Raw genomic sequence first — 21,756 nt, forward strand, 5'->3', positions numbered from 1 at the left:
GCATTTTATTTTGTGGTAGCAGCTTTATTTACCAGTTTACGGTTGTGCATTTGGAGATGATAGAACATTGGACTGGGTTAATTAAGAAAGATTACCAAGTTTGTTGGGTCATTCATCATTAGAGCTATGATACATCAATAAGCAGGGAAATTAATTAAGGAGATTCGCTTATCATCATTCCTGTAACGCAACTGGAAGAGTGCAGCGTATCTCTAAGTAGGGAGTTGATGTTTGGAATAAAAACCAGCATTCTTCCAGAAGAGCGTGCCCAAAACCTACCCAAGGAACATGGTCATGCATGATGATATTTTCCACATGGTGTTTGGAAGGGCTTAAGTCGTTAGTTGATGAATAATTTTCAATGATGGGAAAATCAAGGTAGAAACGCCACCTCAATGACTTAAAAAAGGGATTAGATGTACCATTAGATGAGGGTTAGTAGCAGTAATAGCTCATCGCTCCCACCAATTCCCGATTTGGGCAATCAAAATCACATGGGACAAGTCCATGGCTAAATCGTCATAAATGTTGGTGATTTAATTACAGGAAAAGGATTTAAATCTAGGGAACCAAAATGGTATTTAAAGAATCCAACCTATAAATGCCAAATAAGTTATAATCCTATACTTTTTTCCTTTTAAAGATATGTGAGTTACCTTGTCGGTTTATTAATATGTCCATCTTTAATAATACCCGCTGATATCAACAAGTATACTACTCTATTTGCTAATTATTCTAGTTGGAAGAATAAATATGATACTAAAAGCAATGTTGAATCTTCCATTGCAAAGTAAAAAGAACAGCAAGGGAGTTTTAGGCCTATCTTTCTTTATAAGAGGAAGGGAGTTTTAGGCAAATGGCAGACACTGAAAAGATTCAGGATTTGCACTGTTCCAAGTACTGAAAAAACTCCCGGACGGGTATCTTCCAAGTCAAGTGCTTTCAACTTTTTCCGTCGAAAGAACCACTCCTTAGAACGGGGGTCGTGCTGGCTTCTTAGTCTGGAAGAATTAGTTGAAGCCGCTTTTCTGTCATCCAGTAAGTGAAGGCATTATTGTTACCAGTCGCTCAAGGATGACGAGAAATCACTAGGCTGCTGCGTTTTCTCGACGAATTGCTGAAAACTGAGAACAACAAACCAATATTTGTGGGTTTGGTTTTTGAAAAGAGACGGACTTTTATATCAGAAAACCTCGTCAATTACAATAGTTTGAGCAACATTTCTTCCCTGACTACATTCACTAGCCAAACAGGAGGTAAAAAATTCCCTCCATGAGGTTTTCTTATGCGAGTTTAAGGTAAATTTTGCCAAAATAGACTAGTGACTGACACAGTCGTGTAATTCCTTCTGATAAAAGAAACCTCTCGAGATATCCTCCATCACTGTGCCGTGCCTATCCATTTGTTAGGACGACTTTAGTTGGTATTCTTGTATGTAACGAAATTATGTGATTTAGATGAGTTTTTCTTTTTTCAGCATTTTTATGGTCTAAAATGCTTCACAATGCCATTAGTAATACACATCACAAATGTTAGGTGCGGGGTCCGAGATACAATGGGGGTGCACCTGACGGTGGGATCTACTTGCTATTTCCATCCGAGGTTTCTATGGCACCAACAATCCTCTTGATACAAGATTTATAAAGGAAAGCTAAATAATCTATGGTATAATCCTCGGAGGCACCCTCCACGGGATCAATCTCGAAGGACCAGTCAACAAGGGTGGAATCCTCCCCATAGTCCGCAAGTTTTAATGAATTTATAGACCCATCCAAGCCCACATTGCTAGCTTCCATCTGATAAACGTAGCTGTAGGATGAAGGGTTGATAGCCAGCAGCCTTTCTTTAATCCAGGACCTATCTCCGTCTTCTTGGGGAAACATGAAACCTGAAACCAGTCTGACGTAGCCTGGAACGCCTTCCTCGCCACCCAAATCTGTGCATCTTTCAACCATCGGCATCCAGTCCTGCAGCCTGCAACTTCGAGACACGACTGCCCACACTTTATCTATGGGCGCATCAACTAGCCCTCCGACTGATCCACGCCATTTCTTCTTGTTTTTCAGGTCATCTTTTTTCTGTAATTTTGAAGGATTAGAGTAACTTCATTACTGAAGAGCTTTACCGCATAACTTGGGTGGTGAACTGATCACTACTGTGAAAAATTCCATGGCAAACACCGTAAACCTTAATTTGAGAACGTGTATCATCTCTGTGACAAATATTTATTGCGCTATATTTTCTTGCCCCAAGAGGGATTGCTACAAATATCATGCATGTACGCACTTTATTGCATAGAACACAAGTTTTTGAGCAAGAGACGCGAATGTGAAAGGAGAATAACATCTGTCGACTTCGATCAAGCTCTTTTATTTTCTTTGTTCTTTTAATTTCTTGGTATCAGGCAAGAGCCAATATAAGGTTAGTGTTCTGCAACGTAAAGTGGTGCAGTTAGAACGGAAGATGCATAGTCGCAGCAATTCATTAAGAATACCAAAGTGCAAACCAAAAGGTGAACACATACCCTTTCCGTGTTTTCCATATAGTTTACGCTAGTTCTTCTGCAGGAAAATCAGCAAATCCTTCCGCCTTAATGGAGTGTTTTATAGGGAAAGTATATTTGTGGAATGGCAACTCTCCAGAATAATAACTAGTTGGAACAGAGTTTGTAGTGAAAAACCTGTTTATAGCTTGTAAAATTGTTATCATGCTTTTTTTAACAAGTATCCTATGTAACAAAGGAAATCTCGGGATATGCCCCGGAAAGACGAGGTCCGCTGATTACAAGATAACTAGCTGGACAAAATTCTTAGGTTTCTCCTATGTTGAAAAGGATATAATGGATGACCCTGCATAATTCATTAAAAGGGAAAAAAAAGTAATAATAAATGACTCTGTGTGATTCATTTCAAGAAAAAAAGAAAAAGAAAAAAGATTTTATCAATGACATCTATAGAAACCAATTGAGCTTTTGCACGTCTGTGTGAAAAGGGGACTTACGAAATCATCATCAGGACTATTATTTGGTTCACATCATAATTTCGTAGAATTCGGTCTGATACGATGCCTGAGTTTGCCACGATGAATTATATAGAACTGCCTTGGTTTTGAGCAATTCGTGTTTGATGATATAAATTTCAGGAAGAAAATTAAGCCAACGAAGAAGCTACGCCCAGACTTTTTTTTTTTTTTTTTACGTTCCCGGGACTGCAGAAAGCCCACAAAACCTACCTTTCTGAAGCGTCTACATAATCAAGAACTTAATTAACTATTATATGTTTGACCCCAAAAAAAAAAAAACTTTTGTATAAAGGTCAAAAGCACCTTGGTGTTGCCCTGGAAGAAAGGAAAAGACACGATCTCATTTGGGTTTGGCGTTGCTCAAGCAGCAGCTCCAACTGGCTCTGGAGCCTTGAGCCTGGAGGAACCATATAGCGTTTCCTCAAATCGAATGATCTCATTTTTGGACCCGTAAGCCACTTGAGTTCTGTCGTCAAGGCTGTTGATAACCTTGTCCAGCACCGACTTGGTTCCATCGCTGCTGTATCCACCAGCTTTCTCGATCAAGAACCCCAATGGGGCCACTTCGAATAGCAATCTCAACTTGGCTTTGGTAGATGGGGATGCCACATTTGTGAATATGCCCTTTTCTTTCACAATTATCTGCAAGTTTTAGCATGAATATTAACATCTGAAACTTCAACTCAGTAATTACTTGTTAATCTATCATAAAATAGAGTAGCTGTTCGTGTGAAGATCAGCAACTATGAGTTAGACCTGGTTGACATCAGGCACCATTCCTCCTGTGTATCGCAAGGTGTATTTCTCTCTGACATAGTAGTCGATTAGCTGACATTGAGAATTAAAAACCCATGATTCATTACACTGTCAATCAATATAATATACTATTAAGGAAAGCTTAGAGAATAGTGAAACCTTGGCGTAGTCAGGGTTGTCAGATGTAGCCCTCAAGTTTCCAGGGGAGAACATTTTTCCTTCTCCGATTTCTGTTGTATCTTTGACATGTTGCCATTTTCCTGTCCATCAAATCAAGAGGCAGAACATCAGAACGATATTCTTATTCTTTTGTTTGGTTAGGGATCAGAGAGCTGCCTATAAAGAGTGCAAATGATATGGGCAATGAGGCAGTTATACAGACGTGTGATGGCCATGCATACCTTCATCAAGGAGGAGAAATTCATGGGTTCCTGGAAGGTCTTTAAGAGCAAGAACATACGTTGTTCGAGGTCCAAAGATCCCCATGGCTGCAGCAACTTGATCTCTTCCAGTTACACCTGTCAGCTTATCTCCAGGCCATACTCCGAAAATTGTACCCACTGTGAAGTTTGTATCAACAATGCTGGAACCATCCAGTGGGTCAAAAGCGACGCTGAATCCACCTGGTTACATTTTTTGAGCAAATATAATCATGATGATGCTTTCTTTTTCAAGGCGAAAACAATCACTAATTTCTTGATCAGTAATCGTATATGTTACCTTCAGCTGGGCCTTCCATGTCTTGGAGCTCAGGAACTTCCTCCGAGCAACCATATTTGACAATGTGAGAGTACTTCAAGGCCTAGAGCATTGGGAAATGGGAAAAAAAATTAAGTTGGGGATAATAGGGTAAATTTCGAATCATAAATCCCTTTTGATCAATTAAAAAATCTAGAAGGTACAAAAATTTCTAGATAAATGAGTTTCACACAATTGGAGTTTGAGGTCCAGAGGAGCCAACTGCTTCCCCTGCCCCTGCCCCCCTTTCTCCTCCGGAGTTACATTCCAATTGCAGATATACCGCTCTTAATTTAAGATTTGTAATTTCTCGAACAATAAAATGATTAGCATCAAAATTCTGGTGCATTCTCAACATGCGCCAAACAGTTGGCCCATAAGCTGAATCCTGAAGAAAAAGGCTCACAAGTTGACGTCTTTACCTCAAATAGAACATTGTTGGCAAGTAAATCAACTGCAAGCTGCTCATCACCGAAAGAGTTAACACAGGCCGTTCCTCCACAAGAAGCTGTTCTCACTTTAAAGGAAATTGTTCTCAAAGCTTCTCCCATGCACATCATCAGCCTAATCAGGCCCTTGTCCGGCGTAGCTTTTGTAAGAAACTCCTCCTACAAAATTTAATATTCCCAATTAAGCTAATATAAGCCAAACTATCCCCTCACAGAAATCGCACCGCCTACTTAGAGAGCTAATTTGCTGCAGTTCAATCTCAATTGTTCTTCAGATGAACTTACTAGGCTATCACCAATCTCGCACTTAGTCACAAGTGATGAGTTTTTTGACTTGGAAGCCTTGAGTGATGATCTTGGTGGCATGATGCGCAAGGATTCTCCAAATAATGAGCTTGATTTCAGACTCTGCAAGCAATTTTATTTAATGAATCAAGAATGTTGGATAGCCGCACTCAAATAAAGTCAGCAGCAGGCTAATTTTTATCAGTGCAAGATATAAATACAAAATAAAACATACCCTGGAGCTGAATGATGGAGAAACTGAACGTGGAGATACTAGTCCAGTTGAATGCTGAGAAGAAACATTTGGCAGGAGTGCTCCGCGAGCACAGCAAGCAATCCCAGTCTCCATAATCGATTAATTTCGCGGAATTCAAGTTAGAAAGTTCGATGAGGATGGAAGCTATGCAAGAGCTTTAGGCTGATGGTGGTAGTAGATAGTGTATCAGCCTCTAACTGATTCATGGGCATGGACACTGAACTGAAGATAAGCAGTAAACTGGGTTTCTGCCACGTGGCGTCTGATAAATAGATAGGCTAATATAGTGGACTGGACAAGTTAATTGCCATCGTTCATGTATTTGTGGCTCGCATGTTGATGCCTTGTGATACCTAAGAGATATGGCTCGGAATGGCCCCCATGATTTTGTTTTGCTTCGATTGGCAACTTAGCTTACAACTAACAAGTCTCTCCATACATAAGCAATCAAAAACTTTTGTTAAGTTGATGTCAACTAGGAAATGAGCAACATTTTATTCACAATTTAACATCTAGGAAAGAAGTTTTGGAAAGTCATTACAAATAATGTTACACTTCTCCATCGCCATAACGAGAGATATACATTTGATTTGGTAGATTGAACCAATAATTGATTTTATACTTCTTTGACATGGCTTAAATTGAGTGAATACATTTTTCAATCATTTTTTTTATCTCATATATATTAAATCGCGAGAATACATTTTCTACAAAAACTTCAGAAAATTGCAATCCAAACACGACTTAACTGGAAATACAAGCCAACAGTAAAATAATACGTAGATAATAAACTAAGCAGGCGTCTATAGGTTGTGTTCATTTTCATGCATGTTTGCATGAAGTAGGTCGACTGAGAGCAGGGTATGTTGGTCGGGAGGCGTAATTGGAACATGCTGCTAAAGTCACGCCACCACCCTGCGGGTATCTAAAGACGTGAGTTAGACTATAATGATTTGTAGGATTGTTAATGAGACCGGATCAATCCGAACTCGGCTCGTTCGGTGCAAAAAAATTTGATGAGCCCGACTTTTTAATGAATCAGTCTGAGATTGAGCCTAAAAATTAGATTCGAATTAAATATAAGTCGAGTTTGAATCTTATTAGACTCAAACCCGATATAGATTCGACTCTTAAATTACATATATATATAATATTTATATTTTGATATTATATATAATTATATATCCAAATATATTATTACTAAATATTAAATATATACAAAACACAAAAATACATTTGAAGGCTCTTCTACTAGCTTTCTTGAGAGCCAATATTGGTAATACATAATTGAAACTTTAACTTTTCTTATTACTTAAGTAAATTTCTGTATTAGCATAATATTGGTTGATTTATTTTTGGTTTAGAAATACAAATTATCAAACATGTTTGGATTCAAGTCACAAAATTATGACGATGTTTCAACCTTTGAAAATATATTGACTTATAACTGCATGTTTTATTACTATTTTTCATGTATTTTGAACGAATTGGATATAAATATTGTTGAAAATTTCTTGGTTTAGGTACTTTTTAAAACATATTACTTGTTCATATTTAGTTTTAATGTTGTAGTCTTGTGAATGTTAAATTAATTTTACAACTCTATAGTTATAGTAATTATGTTAAAAAAATTGAGGAGCAATAAATGAGATTGAGCTAAACCTGAATATTTTATGAGTTGAGTATGATCATCACATTTATTAACTCACGAGTCAAACTCAAAAATGTTATAAATTAAATGAGTTGAAACTAAACTCGCAAAGTCTGACTTATATGACCCGATTGACAGGCGCAATAATTTGGCACCCGAAGTACATCATTGAAGGAGGCATCCAATGGCGTGACTATTGTGCTGCCGCCACATGTCAGTGTCAGGCTAAGCAAAGTGGAAGGGCGGATTCGGGGGAAGTTGCTTTACCCATTGACAACTCCATTTGGGTGAAGAAGGTCAATTGCCCGTTACATCAAAGGATAGAGTATCCTTAATTTCTACATTCATGCATCGGGGTATATATATTCTACCATGTCATCCAGGAATTTGCATCCTCTTAATTTTTGAGGGGTAATGGCAAATTTTTTAATCAAAGAATTTCAACTTATTAATGCAAGCGTATTGTTGAAATTTAAATCAAACAGACAAATAATTCAGCATTTGCTTAAGCATGTTTAACATTGTCCTAAAAATGTTCATAGCTTTAACTTTTTCCTAAATATGTTTATCGTTTTTATGATGGCTTCAACCACGGAGAAAATGTCAAAATATTCTATAGATTTAATTCCCCATTTTAATTCGTTTGGGGGGCAAGATTGTAAAAAATGTACAATTTAGAGTATGCCTTCAGATTTTTCTAATAAAACTTTAAAGAGGAGGGACAAACTCTAATTCTTATATTTTGAGAGGGTACAGAAGAATCTTTGAAATCGTTGGGGCGGCTGCCTATCTTTGTCCCTTATGGAGCAGGCACTAGGGACAAATAATACGTGGGCAGATAAACGTAGAAATATAAATGGGGAGACGTAATCCCACGAGATGAAATAGGGATAAGAAAAAAATAGAGAAATTTTATAGTATTTTTTGGATACCACATACTATTACGTATCAATTCACTGTTAAATGTATAAAAAGAGATATCAACTCGAAAATAATTTTAAGAGTTTTAATTATTAAATGATATAATAAAAATTTATTAGATTACAACCATAAATATGAAACTGAAAAAAGACCGAAAAATTTCTCAAAAAAGTATCTCAAATAATTCTTAAATACGTTCAAATGTGAGTCCAATCAACATCTACAAACTACTATTGTAAAGGTGGGTCCAATCAACGTCTACGAATTATTGTATGAGATAGTTATCTAGTAGCATTATTTAGGGGGGTTAGATGCAAAAAATGCTTAGAACTATTACACTAGTTGCACTTTACACCCTAGAGTATTTTAATGAGCATTCTGCACCCATGCACAACTAAAAAATAATATAAAAATTAATTTTATTTAAGTAATTGATGAAATGACCAATTTATCCTCCAATAAAAACTTAAGAGGCAAAAATACCATTTTGATGGGGAAAATTATTACTTTAAATTGACTAATACTCACTTTATAACAAAAAGTCTAATTGTTAACACATAAAAAAAAGTAGTGCGTTACTTTGAACGATAATTAGACTATTGGGGTTAAAATGAGGAACGATTATTGCTGTAATTTTTAAGATCTCATAATTTTCTTCAATGCATTATAATGCCATAACTTCAAATAATCAGCAAAAATTCACTTGAAATCTTCATAAGAATAATATTGGAGTAGAATCCAAATTTTTTCATATGAATTTAACACAATAATTGCAATAAAGATTGAATACCGAACCAAAATTAAAACCCACATATTAGTAAATAAAATATTGGACTTAGAAGTTAAAATAAATCACCTAAATTATTTATTGTTCCTTAATCACAATCTTTTTTTACATGGGCTAACTTGACATATGTATTAAAATAGGGTTGCTGGGATTTTTGAATTGAATTTATTCCATTTTTTCTTTTTTTCCTACTTCTTTTTTTAGTTGTCAATCATATATTTTATCGTTATATGTTTTCAAGAATTTTATTATGAAGTGAAAAGGTATTTTTGTCTCTTACAAGCTTTTAATGGAGGATAAATTGATTATTTCATCAATTATTTGGATGGAGTTAATTTTCTTATTATTTTCTTGTTAACTAAGGGTGTAAAGTGACTATTAAAATAGTTTAGAGTGCAAAGTGTAACTGGTGCAATAGTTCATGGGGTTTTTTGCATTTAACCGTTTTTTAGACTCGTATCAGAATTGCCTGGACAGCACACAAGTGTCTCTGTCTGTGGTGAAGATTGTCATAGGAGTCTCGCCGTCGCGAAGATTCGTTTCAATTTCAATGTCGAAGAACCCAATCGGTATAGAATTGCAAAACGGCTGAAACATTGGCTGATTTCTAGAACTGGGATGGTCCCTTATTGTTCTGATAGTATCTTGATAACGCTGGTAACTCTCTCTTCCAGCTCCTGCAATACATGAACATATTAGGCCATTACTAATCACAATGGAATAAGGTTTTAAAATGATTTTTCCATTTTTTTTTTCGAATTTTTGGATCCATATCACTTTAATAAGAACAACATCTTGATTGTGTATCTGCTGTTTCCTTATCAAGATTACCATTTTTTCTCCTTTTTGGCACTTTGTGATTTATTTTTGGAATGTCTTTGGTGGTAATTTTATTGGATCTTTGATTGATGGGCTGATAATCATGGTATTAATGTTTCAGTTGAAGGAACAGGTTAACATGTTAAATTTGGTTGGAACAGAAGTTTAAGATTCATCATATTTCCAAAAGATTGTTACTTTGAATTGATTGCAATCAAGTTTTAATTTAAGGTGAAAGAGGATATGATACTGATTTGATTGTTAGAGTCGTTCTCTTTTATTGCTTACAAAGTTCTGGATATGTTAACAGATTTTCTCTGGTTGGCATTATCAGTCGATGGTGGTGAGATGTTGTTTGCTAATGTAGCGAAGTCATTGACTATATGGTGGATATGTATATGAGAACGACTGATCGCGTGAGATTTAGCTGATCGTGCTGATCCTACAATGTCGGCTTATGGCCATCAGATGGAGCGGGAATATTCTGCTCAGAGTCTTCTGAGGAGAAGTGCCTCAGGTTTGCATTTCCACTTTCAACATCTTATTCTGTCTTGTTGAAGTTCTTATTGTAGTTTATGATTGGAAAATTAAAGATGGTGTCTAAAGTTAAGTCATGGTATTGCAGCATGAAGCAACATCGTAATTCCTTTTTTTTTCTTTTACTTTTATGTTAGTAAACTGTTACTGTTAAACATGGCCAAATAATAATTGTAGTTAAACAGAAATCTAACTAGAGTTCTGACATCTACACTGGATGAAGTTCCTGCAACATGCTCTAAAGCATGAAAAAGGGATGAACAAGGAGATGCATAATGTCAAGAGGGACATTGTGTTTCTGAAGTTAATGTGTCACGGTATTTGGTTCAGCTCAATGGACAATAACCTTTTGCACCTGTAGGATTCTTTCATTCCTTTTGTCTTAATAACCATAAACCTAGACTGACTTGGGTAGATTATGCGGACAGACTATCGCCTCTAGACAAATTAAACTATTGACCTATACTTTTACATCTGTGCAGAAAGTGAAAGCCATTATACCATGGAGACAGGAATTTATATGTCATCATTTGCAGCTACAGTCTTTGTTGCTGGACTTGTAACGGTTGGAGTCTCACTGATGACACTGCTGATTGCTTTGACTGTAATGTTGCAAAACTGTCAGAGGCAAAATGCTGGTGTTGTGGAGATGCAGAAACCTAGTGATGATTATGAGTTTTGTAGGATTTTAGCTCTACATATAGAGCTCAACCATTTGGATTCAGATTCTTTTCCTTTAGTTTGCAAAGAATTAGCATTTCAGTTCATTGGCGATGGTCAGTACATTAGAGAATTAAATGCTACTTTGAGGGTGGTTGAGAATTACTTCAGTAGCATTAGACCAGGAGAAGATGGGCGAGATGTGGTGCTGATGGATGCAGATGATTTGTTACCATCAGACTATGACTCCCTTGATCAGTTAATGCACCGGTATTTTCTGTCTTTTTTTATGAGCTTCTGGCTTAGGTCCTTTCTCTGATTAGCCCTTGGGCTTTTGCAAAGTTTACGAAGATTGTGAGTACTGTTTCTTTTCAACGTGATAAGTAGTGTTCTTTTGTTTGCATCTTCTAGTGTGTTGTGTGTATGGTTTTGTTGTATTTTGCTCTGTCTTGCTTTTGTTTTCCTCTAAGAAAAAGTTAAGTAGGATATTATTTGCTCACATGAAGATTTGTTATTCTGGAGGTTATGGTTACGTGACGCCTGCTTTATTCTGAAAGTGTAGGAAGTTTCAGAATGTTTAGATTTTGTCATAACCATGGTGTCACATGTTTCATTCTCACAGGCTTGATTGCCTTGTCATGGTTGATGTTTTTTGCATGCTCATCTTTGATGGGAAAGTTAGATTATTACCTATATTCACATGATGTGTTTGTGCCAACTTTGCCTTATTTCACCTTGAAAAACAAATGTGCAAGGTAGTGAATTGAAGTCATTTGTATATTCTGCATATTTTCAATTCTATCAAATGTTTAAACATTTAGTTACCCCATTTTATATTTAACTCCTTAAATAGACATCAAGATTCCCAACACACAGCAGGAGCTGTTTAAATAAAGATCTTGGTGTCTTTCTGGTGCAGATTCAATGAATATACTTGCAGTAATTGTCACAAAGATGCAAGACAGCTTAAATGGATCCTTGTTCGTGAACTATATGTGAAACTTCAAAATGGTGGGTGGCCAATGATTTTGTTATCAAGGAAACCTGAGAGATTACATAAAACCACTGTTGGGTACCTTAACTCAGTTGGATGTGGGGGTTGGTCATCACTGATCATGAGGTATGTGTAATTCTTAATTTCCCTCACATCCCTGAGTCACTAAAAGACTGGTTTTCAGGGATAGGAAAACCTTTATGTTTTTGTATAATGCTAAGGTTGTCGCTCACATTTGCAGGAGATGCGAGGCTTCGCCACATGTGTTACTTTATGACTAATCAGCTAGTTTAAGTAATTTGCCTCTGATATCATGTGAAATGACAATAAACAGAGCAGTTTTAATCCCATATGATGGCTTGTATTTATCGCAGAGAGGACAATGAATTCGATATGGATGACCAAGAGTATCTTACCAGGAGGAGGACCGCAATCAAAGGACAAGGTTTGCGTACAGTAGCTGCAATCAGCAGCCAGTTGGATTTTCTAACGGGCTCAAAAACTGGGGGACTCAGTTTCAAGATTCCCAATGTTTTTACTGATAGGATGAACAATCATCCCTCTGAAGTCTCAGATAGGGTTGAATTTGCCTAGAAAAAGAGTTTTATACTCCTAATACCAGGCACATTCAACGGCGCAGGTGATTTCTCTCCTCTGTACATATTCACCCCTGAGAAACGTCACCAGTCCATCTCCTGCTGGAGTGATTTTGGGACGGACGGACGGACTTCCAAGAACCAAGGCAAGTGGTTCGTTGGCTGTTAAATTGTTGGCGGAGACTGGAAAGGATTTGAATGTTCGTAAACTATGCCGTTCGTGATCTCACCTTGACGGCACTCCTTTTAATTGAGATTGAGATTGTATAGGTAAAAGTGAAGAAAAAAAAAGAGGACCTTTTTATTTATTTGAGATTGTTATTATAGTTAATAAGGGGGAAAAAGAATCAACATGTTGTTTTAGCAGCAATTAGTGTTAAAAATTTAAAAGCAGAAGCACTTAACTAACTTCCGTGACTATAACTTTGTTGATTTAAGTGGTGAAGTAATGAGCACTAAATGGTGATTGGTGACCTATTATGAAAACGACCAATTTAATGGGCGAAAGTAACACTGCCAAGCGGTGTATATATCCTCAATATCTTACTGCACCTGTAATTATGTTTTGGTAGACAAAGAAGTATGGTAGGGAAGAAAATATAAGAAAAGAAATCTCGAGGGAGGGCGATTCGAATCGAGACATTTCCCTGATGCTCAATTTGATTGATGAACCATCCAACAAGAACGCCAACAAGTTCATAAAAAAAAAAAAAAAAAGCTAAAGTTGTGGATAAATTGCCAGGCCTTAAAAGGGGAAACATGATTCAGCAAAATAACATTCCGGCATGCTCAAATTTCAGACTGTAATCGGACAAACAAACAATTGCTGAATAATAGTAGTAAATACTGTTGACGGTTTTACCGTAGATAGAATTAAAATCGTGGAAAAGAAAAGAATTTAAATTAAGGCTAAAAGACATGCTCCGTGAAATTTAACAAACGATGATTAACAATCAATTGCTAACAATAATGAGAAAATGCAGATGAATTTATTACATAGCTCTCGGCCATGCAATAAATAGTCTTCTGGCTGCACAAGATTAGAAGAAAACCACTCTGCATTCCAAAGATTTGTTGTCCCTTCCCTTGTTTTTTACTAAAATCAATCACAGAGGAAGAAAAAGGATATCATCATTTTGGAACTACAAACGTGTAATTAATTACAGCAAATATATTTTTCTGCTGCCTGTCTGTCTGTGTCATCATTTTTGTGAGTCTCTCTGAGTTCTAAACCAAACGATGGCTGGGCTGTTGCCGCCAGCCATGAACTACACCACTACCAGCAGCCACTCTCCCAGATAGCGCGCGAATTTTTTTTTTCAAAAAAACACACACACACACACACACCCTGAAGTCCTCTTGTTGCCGAAGGAGTTTTTTTTTCTTCCCCTCCGTAACCGTCACCCCACCGGACCTCCAATTCAGTTTCACGCACACACACAGTGGGTTGGGGAGAGGCCAGCTGCATAACTAACTTAACTCCCTCTCTCTCGCTCACTCGTCCCGGGCAGGCACAGGCACAGCTGCCATAACTGACTAATAACCAACCAAACTCGCCGCCCAAATTTGGCCATTCTTCCTCTGCCATTCTTCCTCTACTACTACTAGTACTAGTAAAATGTGGTAAAGCCCATTCTCTAGCAATTCCACCATACAAAGCTTGTCCTCCAAGAAAGAAAGCGAGAAACAACCAAACCTGCACCGTCATGCCGCCGCCTTTCTCTTTCACCATTCTCGTTCTCTCTTTCCTCTCCCTCCTCACCGCCACCGCCACCATTGGCGTCGTCTACACCCCCTCCAACTTCCCTACCCCCGAACGCGTCGCCTCCACTCTCACCTCCCTCCGCATCCCCTCCGTCCACATCCTCCACCCCACTCCCGCCGCCATCCGGGCCTTCGCCTACTCCAACATCTCCCTCATCCTCTCCGTTCCTAACTCCCTCCTCCCCTCCTTCGCCGCCAACGTCTCCTTCGCCTCCGAATGGCTCTTCTACCACGTCCTCCCTTTCCACCCCCGAGCCCACATCTCCCTCATCTCCGTCGGAACGGACGTCGTCTCTTCTTCCTCCATCTTAGCCCCTACTTCCGACCCCTCCACCTTCCTCCTCCCCGCCATGCGCAACCTCCACCTCTCCCTCCTCGACCTCGGCATCAAGACCATCTCCGTCTCCACCTCCTTCTCCTTCATCAACACCGTCTCCCAAGCCTTCCCCCCTTCTTCCGCCGAATTCCACCCAGCTATCAACCCCCTCCTCGTCAAGCCCATCCTTCAGTTCTTGGCCGAAACCAACTCCTCTCTCCTCATCGATCTCTACCCCTACACCGTCTACAAGGTCCAACCAGCAATCCCGCTTGGCTTCGCTCTCTTCCGGGAGGATCCCTTCAACTTCCGGGATGACCCCATCACCGCCGCCCGGTACCGGAACCTGTTCGACGTGATGGTGGACGCGGTCGTCACCGCATTGGCCATCACGGGGCATGAGAACATGAAGCTGATCCTCTCCCAGACAGGGTGGCCGTCTTCCTCCTCCGGCGAAAATGAGGAGGGCACTCCCGCCTACGCTCAGATGTATCTGAAGGGGTTGATATCGCATTTGAAGAGTGGGCTGGGGACTCCGCTGAAGAAAGATGGGGTGGCCGAAGTCTACATATATGAGTTGTTTGATGGTGATGATGAGGAAGAAAATAGCCCTGTGGAGATGGTGAATAACAGCAGTACTAGCAGCAGTAGTGCTAGTGATAGAGCAGATGACCAGCACCAGCGTTGGGGGATTCTGTACCCTAACATGACTATGAAATTCAATCTTGACTTCTCAGGTTCAGAGAAACTTTCTGCGATGCCTGCTGCATGGTTGGTGGAGCTTGCTCTGGGGATCATTTCCCATGTAGTAGTATATTTTTTGCTGCTCTAGGCTAGCTGGTTAGAACAGTAATGCTCAATATTTTTGGTTAACTACTAGTACTGATCTGCAGTGTCTTAGATCCTAATCATCATCGCTCTCTTCATTTCAGTATTTTGTCAATATCAGCAGTCAAAACTTGTGCCTAAGTTCCATAATGCAGGTATTAGTTTGTTAATTGAGATGTAGCTATTTGGAATAGATACATTTGAGGTTCAGTGAGGTTGTGAATTGTTGTAATTCTGTTCCAGAAGAAAACACAGTGAATAGTCATTTGATTTGTGCTGATGATCTTTAGATGAACCGAAATTACATTTCAGTTCTTTCCCATGCTAAGCAGTAGTGACACATTTCAGCTCAACAATCTTCTAGCAGTTTCTGCAATTTTGCTGGGGTCTCCATGTAATTGCATGGGGCAGTCTCTGTTTTCCCTTTTGGATTGTTTTCAATTAATTGTGTGATCATATGCCCTTTATTGAATCCATCAGCGGATTCTGGTACTCAGCTTGTCAAAGCTAGTGCAGCAAACAGGGAAATGTAGAGTTGCGGGATGTACTTCACTCCCTTAGTACTACTACATACTTTTCGGGAGAAAACAGAGGCGCGAGGAGATTTCAGAGTGAAGATATTCAGTTCATAAGATCAATGCCTTCACTTTTCCCCGTATGCATTGTCACCAGACCAAAATATGCATCCCTTCCCAGTTTTCCTCCGTCATATGAAAAAGCCACGTGAATTCAGAATCAACGGACATAATATTACTATTATTTAGTCGTTTGAAGTGACTGCAGACTAATTAGTGTTCGCACCAAAATCAAGGAGGGCTATGATGCAGAGCTTCCAAGTAATTACCATTAGGCATGGCTTCCGTGAAGCAAAAAGATATGCGGATTTTTTTTTTCTGTTTGGCAAAAATAGGCACTGAAGCTTCTGAAGAATTTGTCTTGTTTCCTTGTCACCCTGTGTCCATGTCCAGTCTTTTGTACGATGATCATAGTTATTAAACCCAACCCGAGAAGGAACCGGCCAATGATTAAACTGGTGGGTCACTAAATATATTTAAATATTATATTTCATAATTTTTTATATAAGATATATGATATAAATTATAATAAATAATGCCATAGCAAAAGCTCATTTAATTTAATTTGCTATAAAATAATTAATTCATATAAGATTCAATCAAATATAAAGTTATTTAGTAATACATCAAACTTCAAGTGTAAAATTTTATCAATATTTAGTGTAATTATCTAACTTATTTATGAATTTTAAGTGTAAAAAATTATTAAAATAATATTTGTCTTTAAAATGAATTATATAATATGCTATTTTTGAAATCTATTTTATAACTTATAGAGTTTGAAGGGTAATAAAATTTTACTAAAAGATTCCAATATATTTGTTTTAGAGAAAAAAAAAAGGTAGAATTGAAAAAATATTTATATATTATAATAAAGGTTGTTTATTAGCATATTTCAAAGTAGCTTGGTGGTAAGTATGTTGTAGTGTTGGGCAAAGGTCCAACGTTCGAATTCCAGCAAAGACAATAAAAATTTTCCACAAAATCGGGTCCAAGGACAAAATCGATCGGGTTTCCAAGTTAATCCGGTCGGACCGTCGGATCGTTGACTAATCAACTGTCCCCTTGCTCAAATGATCTGATTTGAAATTTGGCCCAATCCAATGATCGAGTCACTGGTTTGATCGGTTCAATCGTCGGGTCGGACCAAGATTTAATAACTATGATGATGATCGTACAGGGTTCTGTCTATTCCGGTTTGTAAAGATTTAAACTTTTAATTTATATTTCCCTATTTCTCCCCAAAAAAATAAATAAATAAAGTATCGATTAACTCTTTACTCCAACCAGGTTAAAGTTGCCTTCCTACTCGTCGCAAAATGACCTATTGTGGTCGGTTAAGTTAGATATACGTACGGGAAGAAAGCCACCATGGTGACAGCAACAGGAAGTGTATCTGCTGTCTATGGAGAGAGGAAAAGCAACAAAATAAATCTTTTTCTTGCATCTCTAAGCAAATCTACAGATCTGACAATCTTCAGATAAACTAAGGAATGTACACAGGAAGTTTGTCATTGGAATTCGAGTAGTACTGCATCTTTAATGTATCCCATCTTAAAAGTCACAGGAATATGCCAGCGTTATTTTTTAATACCAAAAAAAAAAAAAGTAGGTCAGAACTTAACTATACCAAATCACAAGCAAATAAGTATACCTGAGTCGCATTTGTACGCCGTAGATAAATCTCTAACCTGACCTCAACAAGCTACTGCAAACAAAATCTATATGGAACCCTAAGTTAACATTAACTATTCGCTGCAAACTGCTCCTTACGGAAGCTGCTACGTCACAATAAAATATAGAAACTCCAAGTATATTCAGCCACAGTTGTTCATTAGTGTCATGCAGCAGAGGATGAGAACTGAACCAATGCAACATCCTTTCTGGTAAAAAGTTCATGAAATGCAGTCAAGTCAGGATCCTCCTTGTGCTTGTTCCACAGTGCTTCAAACTGTGAACCCCTGGATCTTATTTGCCAGAGAGGAAGCAGAAAAGAAGAAAGACAACAAGACCAAGTATTAGCCGGACAGAAGAATTGCAATAGTATAATCCTTTGGACACTATTATAACAAAAAATTATGATACTTACTGCTGGATTAAGAATAGTATGTCAAGAATAAGTGTTCTAATATCTTCACGAGCAACTCTCAGTGCAGCCTCCTTGTGCAGGGTCACAAGCTCATCCACCAACCTGGAGCTAAAATTCATAACTCGTCTAGACATTATAGTGCAGCAGATATAGGAAACATCGGGTTGTTTAAATGGAAAGAGGGGCGCAGAAGCAGATAAGATGATGGCTGAGATAAGAACTCCTATGCCCAAGCAAATTCAGGCTCAAACTTGAAACGTTTAATGTTCTATCTCAAAGTGAAAAACTCAAATGCAGAAAACAGAAGTTCTATCCCAAGAATGATACATGAATCTATGGTTCTGCAACTACATTACTTTGTGCAAATGCCATCATTCTGAGAAACCACCATTAGGCAGATGCCAAAGGAATTCAAATTTTGCACTCGGGATAAAATGAGTGCCTGCAGCAACCTCAGAAAGCAGAAATATTCTTGAAGAAAAAGCAGTCTTGTAGTACAAATGTGATTGTGTAAATTTTCCAAATTCATGAATGTTCATGCATGTGATTTTCTTTATTACCTAATTTGACATGATAGTATCGCCGGGATATAAAGGGGGGAAAAAAGGAGCAACAAGGATCATGACAAAAAATTCATGACCCACACATGCCTCCCTCTTCAGATGGACTATTAAAATCAGAGACCAAAACCTTTTGCTGCATCGAAATCCTATATCATGATATTACTTAGGCCCAACCTTAAGGATAATGTCATGTCAATCTGTACTGTAAAGAAGATAGCAGCCAATGTTTTCAGCAGTTTGTGTGAAACCAAAGCAAAATTAGACAAGATAATCATGCAATTAAGGCTAAAGATTTTAAATTATGTACACAGTTCTCTTCTTTAAGATGATGATATTTTTCCCAAGAAATTTTTAAAAACCATAATTACCACTAGACTGTTGTGAAGAAATTGGATACAACTCAATTTATGTGAACAAAATTAGAACTGATACTTCTAGCAATCTTGTCCTTTCTTGGGTAGGAATGTCGCATTTCAGTGCCTACTTTCATGTCCTGTACAAGAATCAAAAGAATAATCAACTAACCTCTCAGTATATGGTGAACTCCTGACCCAAGTTAATCTCAGAATTGTCTTGATCCGTTTCAGAACCTACATCCAGAGGAGAAAGCATCAACATCAAGCACCAGAATCTTAGCTGAATGCTAGAAACATCTATCTAAAACTGAAGTCTTAACAGTATGGATTACCAATAACACGGTATCATCATCATCAGCATGCATCCATCGAAAGAAAAGAGGGAAAAAACGTCGAAAGTGGGCTAGTAGTATGAGACCCACACTGTTAAAAAGTGGCTCAATGTGCTTAAGCCACACCACACGGCGCTCCACATTTCTTGGTTGTCTTTCTAAGTGATTTAACATCTCATTGAGCAGCTTCTCATACCTATATGCATAGATAATGCTGAGAAAAAAATATCAATGGGAAATAACATGTGACCAACAGCACATAGGAAACACCCTAAAAGGGCTTAATAACATATTCTCACTTAAGCTATATACTCTGGGAAGTATACATCACGATACCAAAATCATAAAGTACAACACCAAGTAGTTGAGTGTTTGCTTAATTCAGCAATCAAATTACAAAAATAACGAATGAAACATCATGTTTACAAAAGCATAGAATAATTGGTAACAAGCAAATATCATCATCAATGAAATGGAGTATTAGTCTAAGCATCATATTCAGTGAATATACCAACAAAGTAACTGAGTCTAGAGAATATGCCAAGTTCTAGATATATAAGGACACACTGTACCATGGGCTACGAGGATTACTTCGTTGTGTGAAAGTCACCAGAAGTACCGACATCTCAACCACATCCTGCCATATCTCTTCGCTAGAAGCAATATTTTGGCAACAAGCATCAAGAATAACATCTTCATACCAACCAATTTCCGCAGCATTGACATTTTTTGCCAGATGAATGAAGCTAAGCATGCCCTGCCCCTGAAATTATAAGAAAGAAGTTCATCTATAATGTGACGGACATTACCAATGAGATTAACAAAAACATTCACAAATTGGACATCAAAATAGACAAAAAAACACCTAGTGTCAATATTTCTGTTGCCTAGAGCAGGGAACGTTGGATCCCATGGGCGCAAAACTCGGACAGAATAATTCTTCAAATTCTATCAAAAGTTGTTTAGTTATAAGTGCATTTCAGATTAACGTCTCTTACTCGTAAATTTGGACTATAATCTTCACAGAAGTACACCATGAGTGTGGCTATATTTTATCAGAAGAAGCATTTACCAAAGGAAATGACATAATAAGCTCCAAAAGAAGCTTCAACATACATTTCCACAAGTCAACAGCATGCCTGTCTAAAGTCCGCAGGAAGATTATCAGACAGCCAAGCAAAACGAACAAAAATAAAGCCCAGCGTTTTGCTGAGAAGAGGCAATAGGATGTGAAAAATGAATTAAACCAAGAAAGATTGCACTATTGGGACGCACTTTGACTTGAGGGGACCAGTGGTCAAGAGCTGTCAATGCACTAGGAATCACCAAAGCACAAAGCCTTCCTAAATAAGGATAATCCACCTGCAACCAACATATAAACGTCATAATAATAATAACTTATTATTGACAAATTGATTTAAAAGAAAAAGAGTGGGGCGGGGTGAAGGGGCAAAAAACCTGGGTGACAAGCCACCGGAGTTGATAAGCAGCCACCATAGCATAAGCCACGGGGACCCCAGCAGAGGCAGCCGATATATCATCCGCCGTACCAATTGAACTCTCCTTAATTTTATCTTTCAACAAGGGTAAAACCTGAGGCATAAATTCAACCACCAATCTCTTCTCCTTGGGAACAAACTTCAAATCTAGCTCCAATTCACCACCAATCTTCACCGTCTCATCCCCGCCATGAAAAGAATCATAATAAGCAACGGCTAAGTCCTTGAGGGCGGAGGTGGCGGCGGAAGAGAGGGAACTAGGTATCCAGGAGAGCTGGTCGTAGGCGGAGTCGAGGGCTGATGCCAAAGCCCCGCAGCATAAAATGAAGTCTCTGGTTTTGGCTTTGATGACGTCAGTTTCGGAAGAAAATTCAGCATTTGAGGTGAGAAGAGAGAAGAGAAGGGATTTGATGGAGACGTTGGAGGCTTGGGGTGGCGGAGTGTAGTGAGCTTCCGATAGCTCGTTTCCAATTGATTCCGATAATCTGCGCATTTACATATAAGCCAAAAAAAAAGAAGAAAGCCTAAATCGCATATTCACAAAGTAGACAATCATCTCCATTTTCGTGTTTTGTTATTTTCACGGCGTGAGCGTGCGATAATTGTGCGAGAGAGAGAGAGAGAAGGAAGAGTTTACAGAGCGAGGTTTTGGAGAAGAGCAGATGACTTCGACATATTCCAGAACCAGAATCCAGGCCCCGCGAGGACGGGACGAACGAAGATGGACACTATGGCAAGCGTACCATTACAGTTACAGATGATTAGTGGGCTTATTAGGTTCTAAGTATTATTCAAGAGTCAAGACCATCGTTCTGTTAAGCTTTAGGCCTATTTTATCTGATTGTGAGAGTGACAAGTACGCTTATCAGTGTATTGACAGGCCCAATTTATTTACAAGTCAAAAGTTTCTCCAATTTGTGCATTGGGAAAAATTGCTAAAAGGCCGCCCTTCCACATCTTGCAA

General features: G+C 38.2%; 5 protein-coding genes across 14 annotated transcripts; 2 read left to right on the top strand and 3 right to left on the bottom strand.

The window, feature by feature from the left end:
- Positions 1–1,479: 1,479 nt before the first annotated feature.
- On the bottom strand, positions 1,480–2,854 carry LOC113730403 (lachrymatory-factor synthase). The gene is made up of 2 exons (XM_027255051.2): positions 2,525–2,854; positions 1,480–2,078 (listed from the first exon to the last, which is right to left on the bottom strand). Exons 1-2 carry the CDS (start codon positions 2,540–2,542, stop codon positions 1,581–1,583), a joined length of 516 nt encoding a protein of 171 aa, XP_027110852.1. The 5' UTR covers positions 2,543–2,854; the 3' UTR covers positions 1,480–1,580.
- A 142-nt stretch (positions 2,855–2,996) lies between these two features.
- On the bottom strand, positions 2,997–5,812 carry LOC113730402 (sedoheptulose-1,7-bisphosphatase, chloroplastic). Its single transcript, XM_027255049.2, has 8 exons — positions 5,485–5,812; positions 5,250–5,372; positions 4,938–5,123; positions 4,498–4,579; positions 4,179–4,400; positions 3,937–4,037; positions 3,778–3,849; positions 2,997–3,663 (listed from the first exon to the last, which is right to left on the bottom strand). Exons 1-8 carry the CDS (start codon positions 5,596–5,598, stop codon positions 3,382–3,384), a joined length of 1,182 nt encoding a protein of 393 aa, XP_027110850.1. The 5' UTR covers positions 5,599–5,812; the 3' UTR covers positions 2,997–3,381.
- Positions 5,813–9,332: 3,520 nt separating this feature from the next.
- Positions 9,333–12,878, top strand: LOC113730404 (uncharacterized protein At2g39920). 4 transcript variants are annotated; one of them, XM_072073852.1, is made up of 6 exons: positions 9,334–9,521; positions 9,994–10,200; positions 10,703–11,150; positions 11,800–12,000; positions 12,116–12,168; positions 12,249–12,292. In XM_072073852.1, the coding sequence occupies exons 2-5, from the start codon at positions 10,131–10,133 to the stop codon at positions 12,153–12,155; spliced, it is 759 nt and encodes a 252-aa protein (XP_071929953.1). In that variant the 5' UTR covers positions 9,334–9,521; positions 9,994–10,130; the 3' UTR covers positions 12,156–12,168; positions 12,249–12,292. The 4 variants fall into 4 exon arrangements, with proteins under 4 accessions (XP_027110855.1, XP_071929953.1, XP_027110853.1 ...); XM_027255054.2 differs by lacking the exon at positions 12,116–12,168 and having other exon boundaries at positions 9,333–9,521; positions 10,018–10,200; positions 12,249–12,878; XM_027255052.2 differs by lacking the exon at positions 12,116–12,168 and having other exon boundaries at positions 9,335–9,521; positions 12,249–12,878.
- Positions 12,879–14,176: 1,298 nt separating this feature from the next.
- Positions 14,177–15,625, top strand: LOC113733450 (glucan endo-1,3-beta-glucosidase). Its single transcript, XM_072073098.1, has one exon. The coding sequence runs from the start codon at positions 14,177–14,179 to the stop codon at positions 15,380–15,382; it is 1,206 nt and encodes a 401-aa protein (XP_071929199.1). The 3' UTR covers positions 15,383–15,625.
- Positions 15,626–17,460: 1,835 nt separating this feature from the next.
- On the bottom strand, positions 17,461–21,647 carry LOC113730406 (uncharacterized protein At2g39910). Of its 7 annotated transcripts, none has more exons than XM_072073857.1 (8): positions 21,430–21,647; positions 20,752–21,277; positions 20,569–20,655; positions 19,866–20,056; positions 19,384–19,507; positions 19,131–19,195; positions 18,043–18,150; positions 17,461–17,920 (listed from the first exon to the last, which is right to left on the bottom strand). In XM_072073857.1, exons 1-8 carry the CDS (start codon positions 21,465–21,467, stop codon positions 17,794–17,796), a joined length of 1,266 nt encoding a protein of 421 aa, XP_071929958.1. In that variant the 5' UTR covers positions 21,468–21,647; the 3' UTR covers positions 17,461–17,793. The 7 variants fall into 7 exon arrangements, with proteins under 7 accessions (XP_071929958.1, XP_071929956.1, XP_071929959.1 ...); XM_072073855.1 differs by having other exon boundaries at positions 19,294–19,507; positions 21,430–21,645; XM_072073858.1 differs by having other exon boundaries at positions 18,043–18,144; positions 21,430–21,644.
- Between the last annotated feature and the right edge of the window lie 109 nt (positions 21,648–21,756).

The sequence above is a fragment of the Coffea arabica genome, chromosome 2c, assembly GCF_036785885.1.
Source record: "Coffea arabica cultivar ET-39 chromosome 2c, Coffea Arabica ET-39 HiFi, whole genome shotgun sequence".
In the NCBI taxonomy this organism is placed as follows: Eukaryota; Viridiplantae; Streptophyta; class Magnoliopsida; order Gentianales; family Rubiaceae; genus Coffea; species Coffea arabica.

Excerpts from the sequence above, each read along its gene's own strand:
- LOC113730402 (XM_027255049.2), bottom strand. The coding sequence starts at position 5,598 with ATGGAGACTGGGATTGCTTGCTGTGCTCGCGGAGCACTCCTGCCAAAT. Across the intron at positions 4,401-4,497 it reads CATGGAAGGCCCAGCTGAAG|GTGGATTCAGCGTCGCTTTT; the intron begins GTAACATATACG and ends AAATGTAACCAG. Across the intron at positions 3,664-3,777 it reads TGGTGCCTGATGTCAACCAG|ATAATTGTGAAAGAAAAGGG; the intron begins GTCTAACTCATA and ends TAAAACTTGCAG.
- LOC113730404 (XM_027255054.2), top strand. The coding sequence starts at position 10,131 with ATGTCGGCTTATGGCCATCAGATGGAGCGGGAATATTCTGCTCAGAGT. Across the intron at positions 10,201-10,702 it reads TCTGAGGAGAAGTGCCTCAG|AAAGTGAAAGCCATTATACC; the intron begins GTTTGCATTTCC and ends ACATCTGTGCAG. Across the intron at positions 11,151-11,799 it reads CTTGATCAGTTAATGCACCG|ATTCAATGAATATACTTGCA; the intron begins GTATTTTCTGTC and ends TTTCTGGTGCAG.
- LOC113733450 (XM_072073098.1), top strand. The coding sequence starts at position 14,177 with ATGCCGCCGCCTTTCTCTTTCACCATTCTCGTTCTCTCTTTCCTCTCC.
- LOC113730406 (XM_072073855.1), bottom strand. The coding sequence starts at position 21,467 with ATGTCGAAGTCATCTGCTCTTCTCCAAAACCTCGCTCT. Across the intron at positions 20,057-20,568 it reads ACTGGTCCCCTCAAGTCAAA|GGGCAGGGCATGCTTAGCTT; the intron begins GTGCGTCCCAAT and ends TTATAATTTCAG. Across the intron at positions 19,196-19,293 it reads ATGATGATACCGTGTTATTG|GTTCTGAAACGGATCAAGAC; the intron begins GTAATCCATACT and ends CTCTGGATGTAG.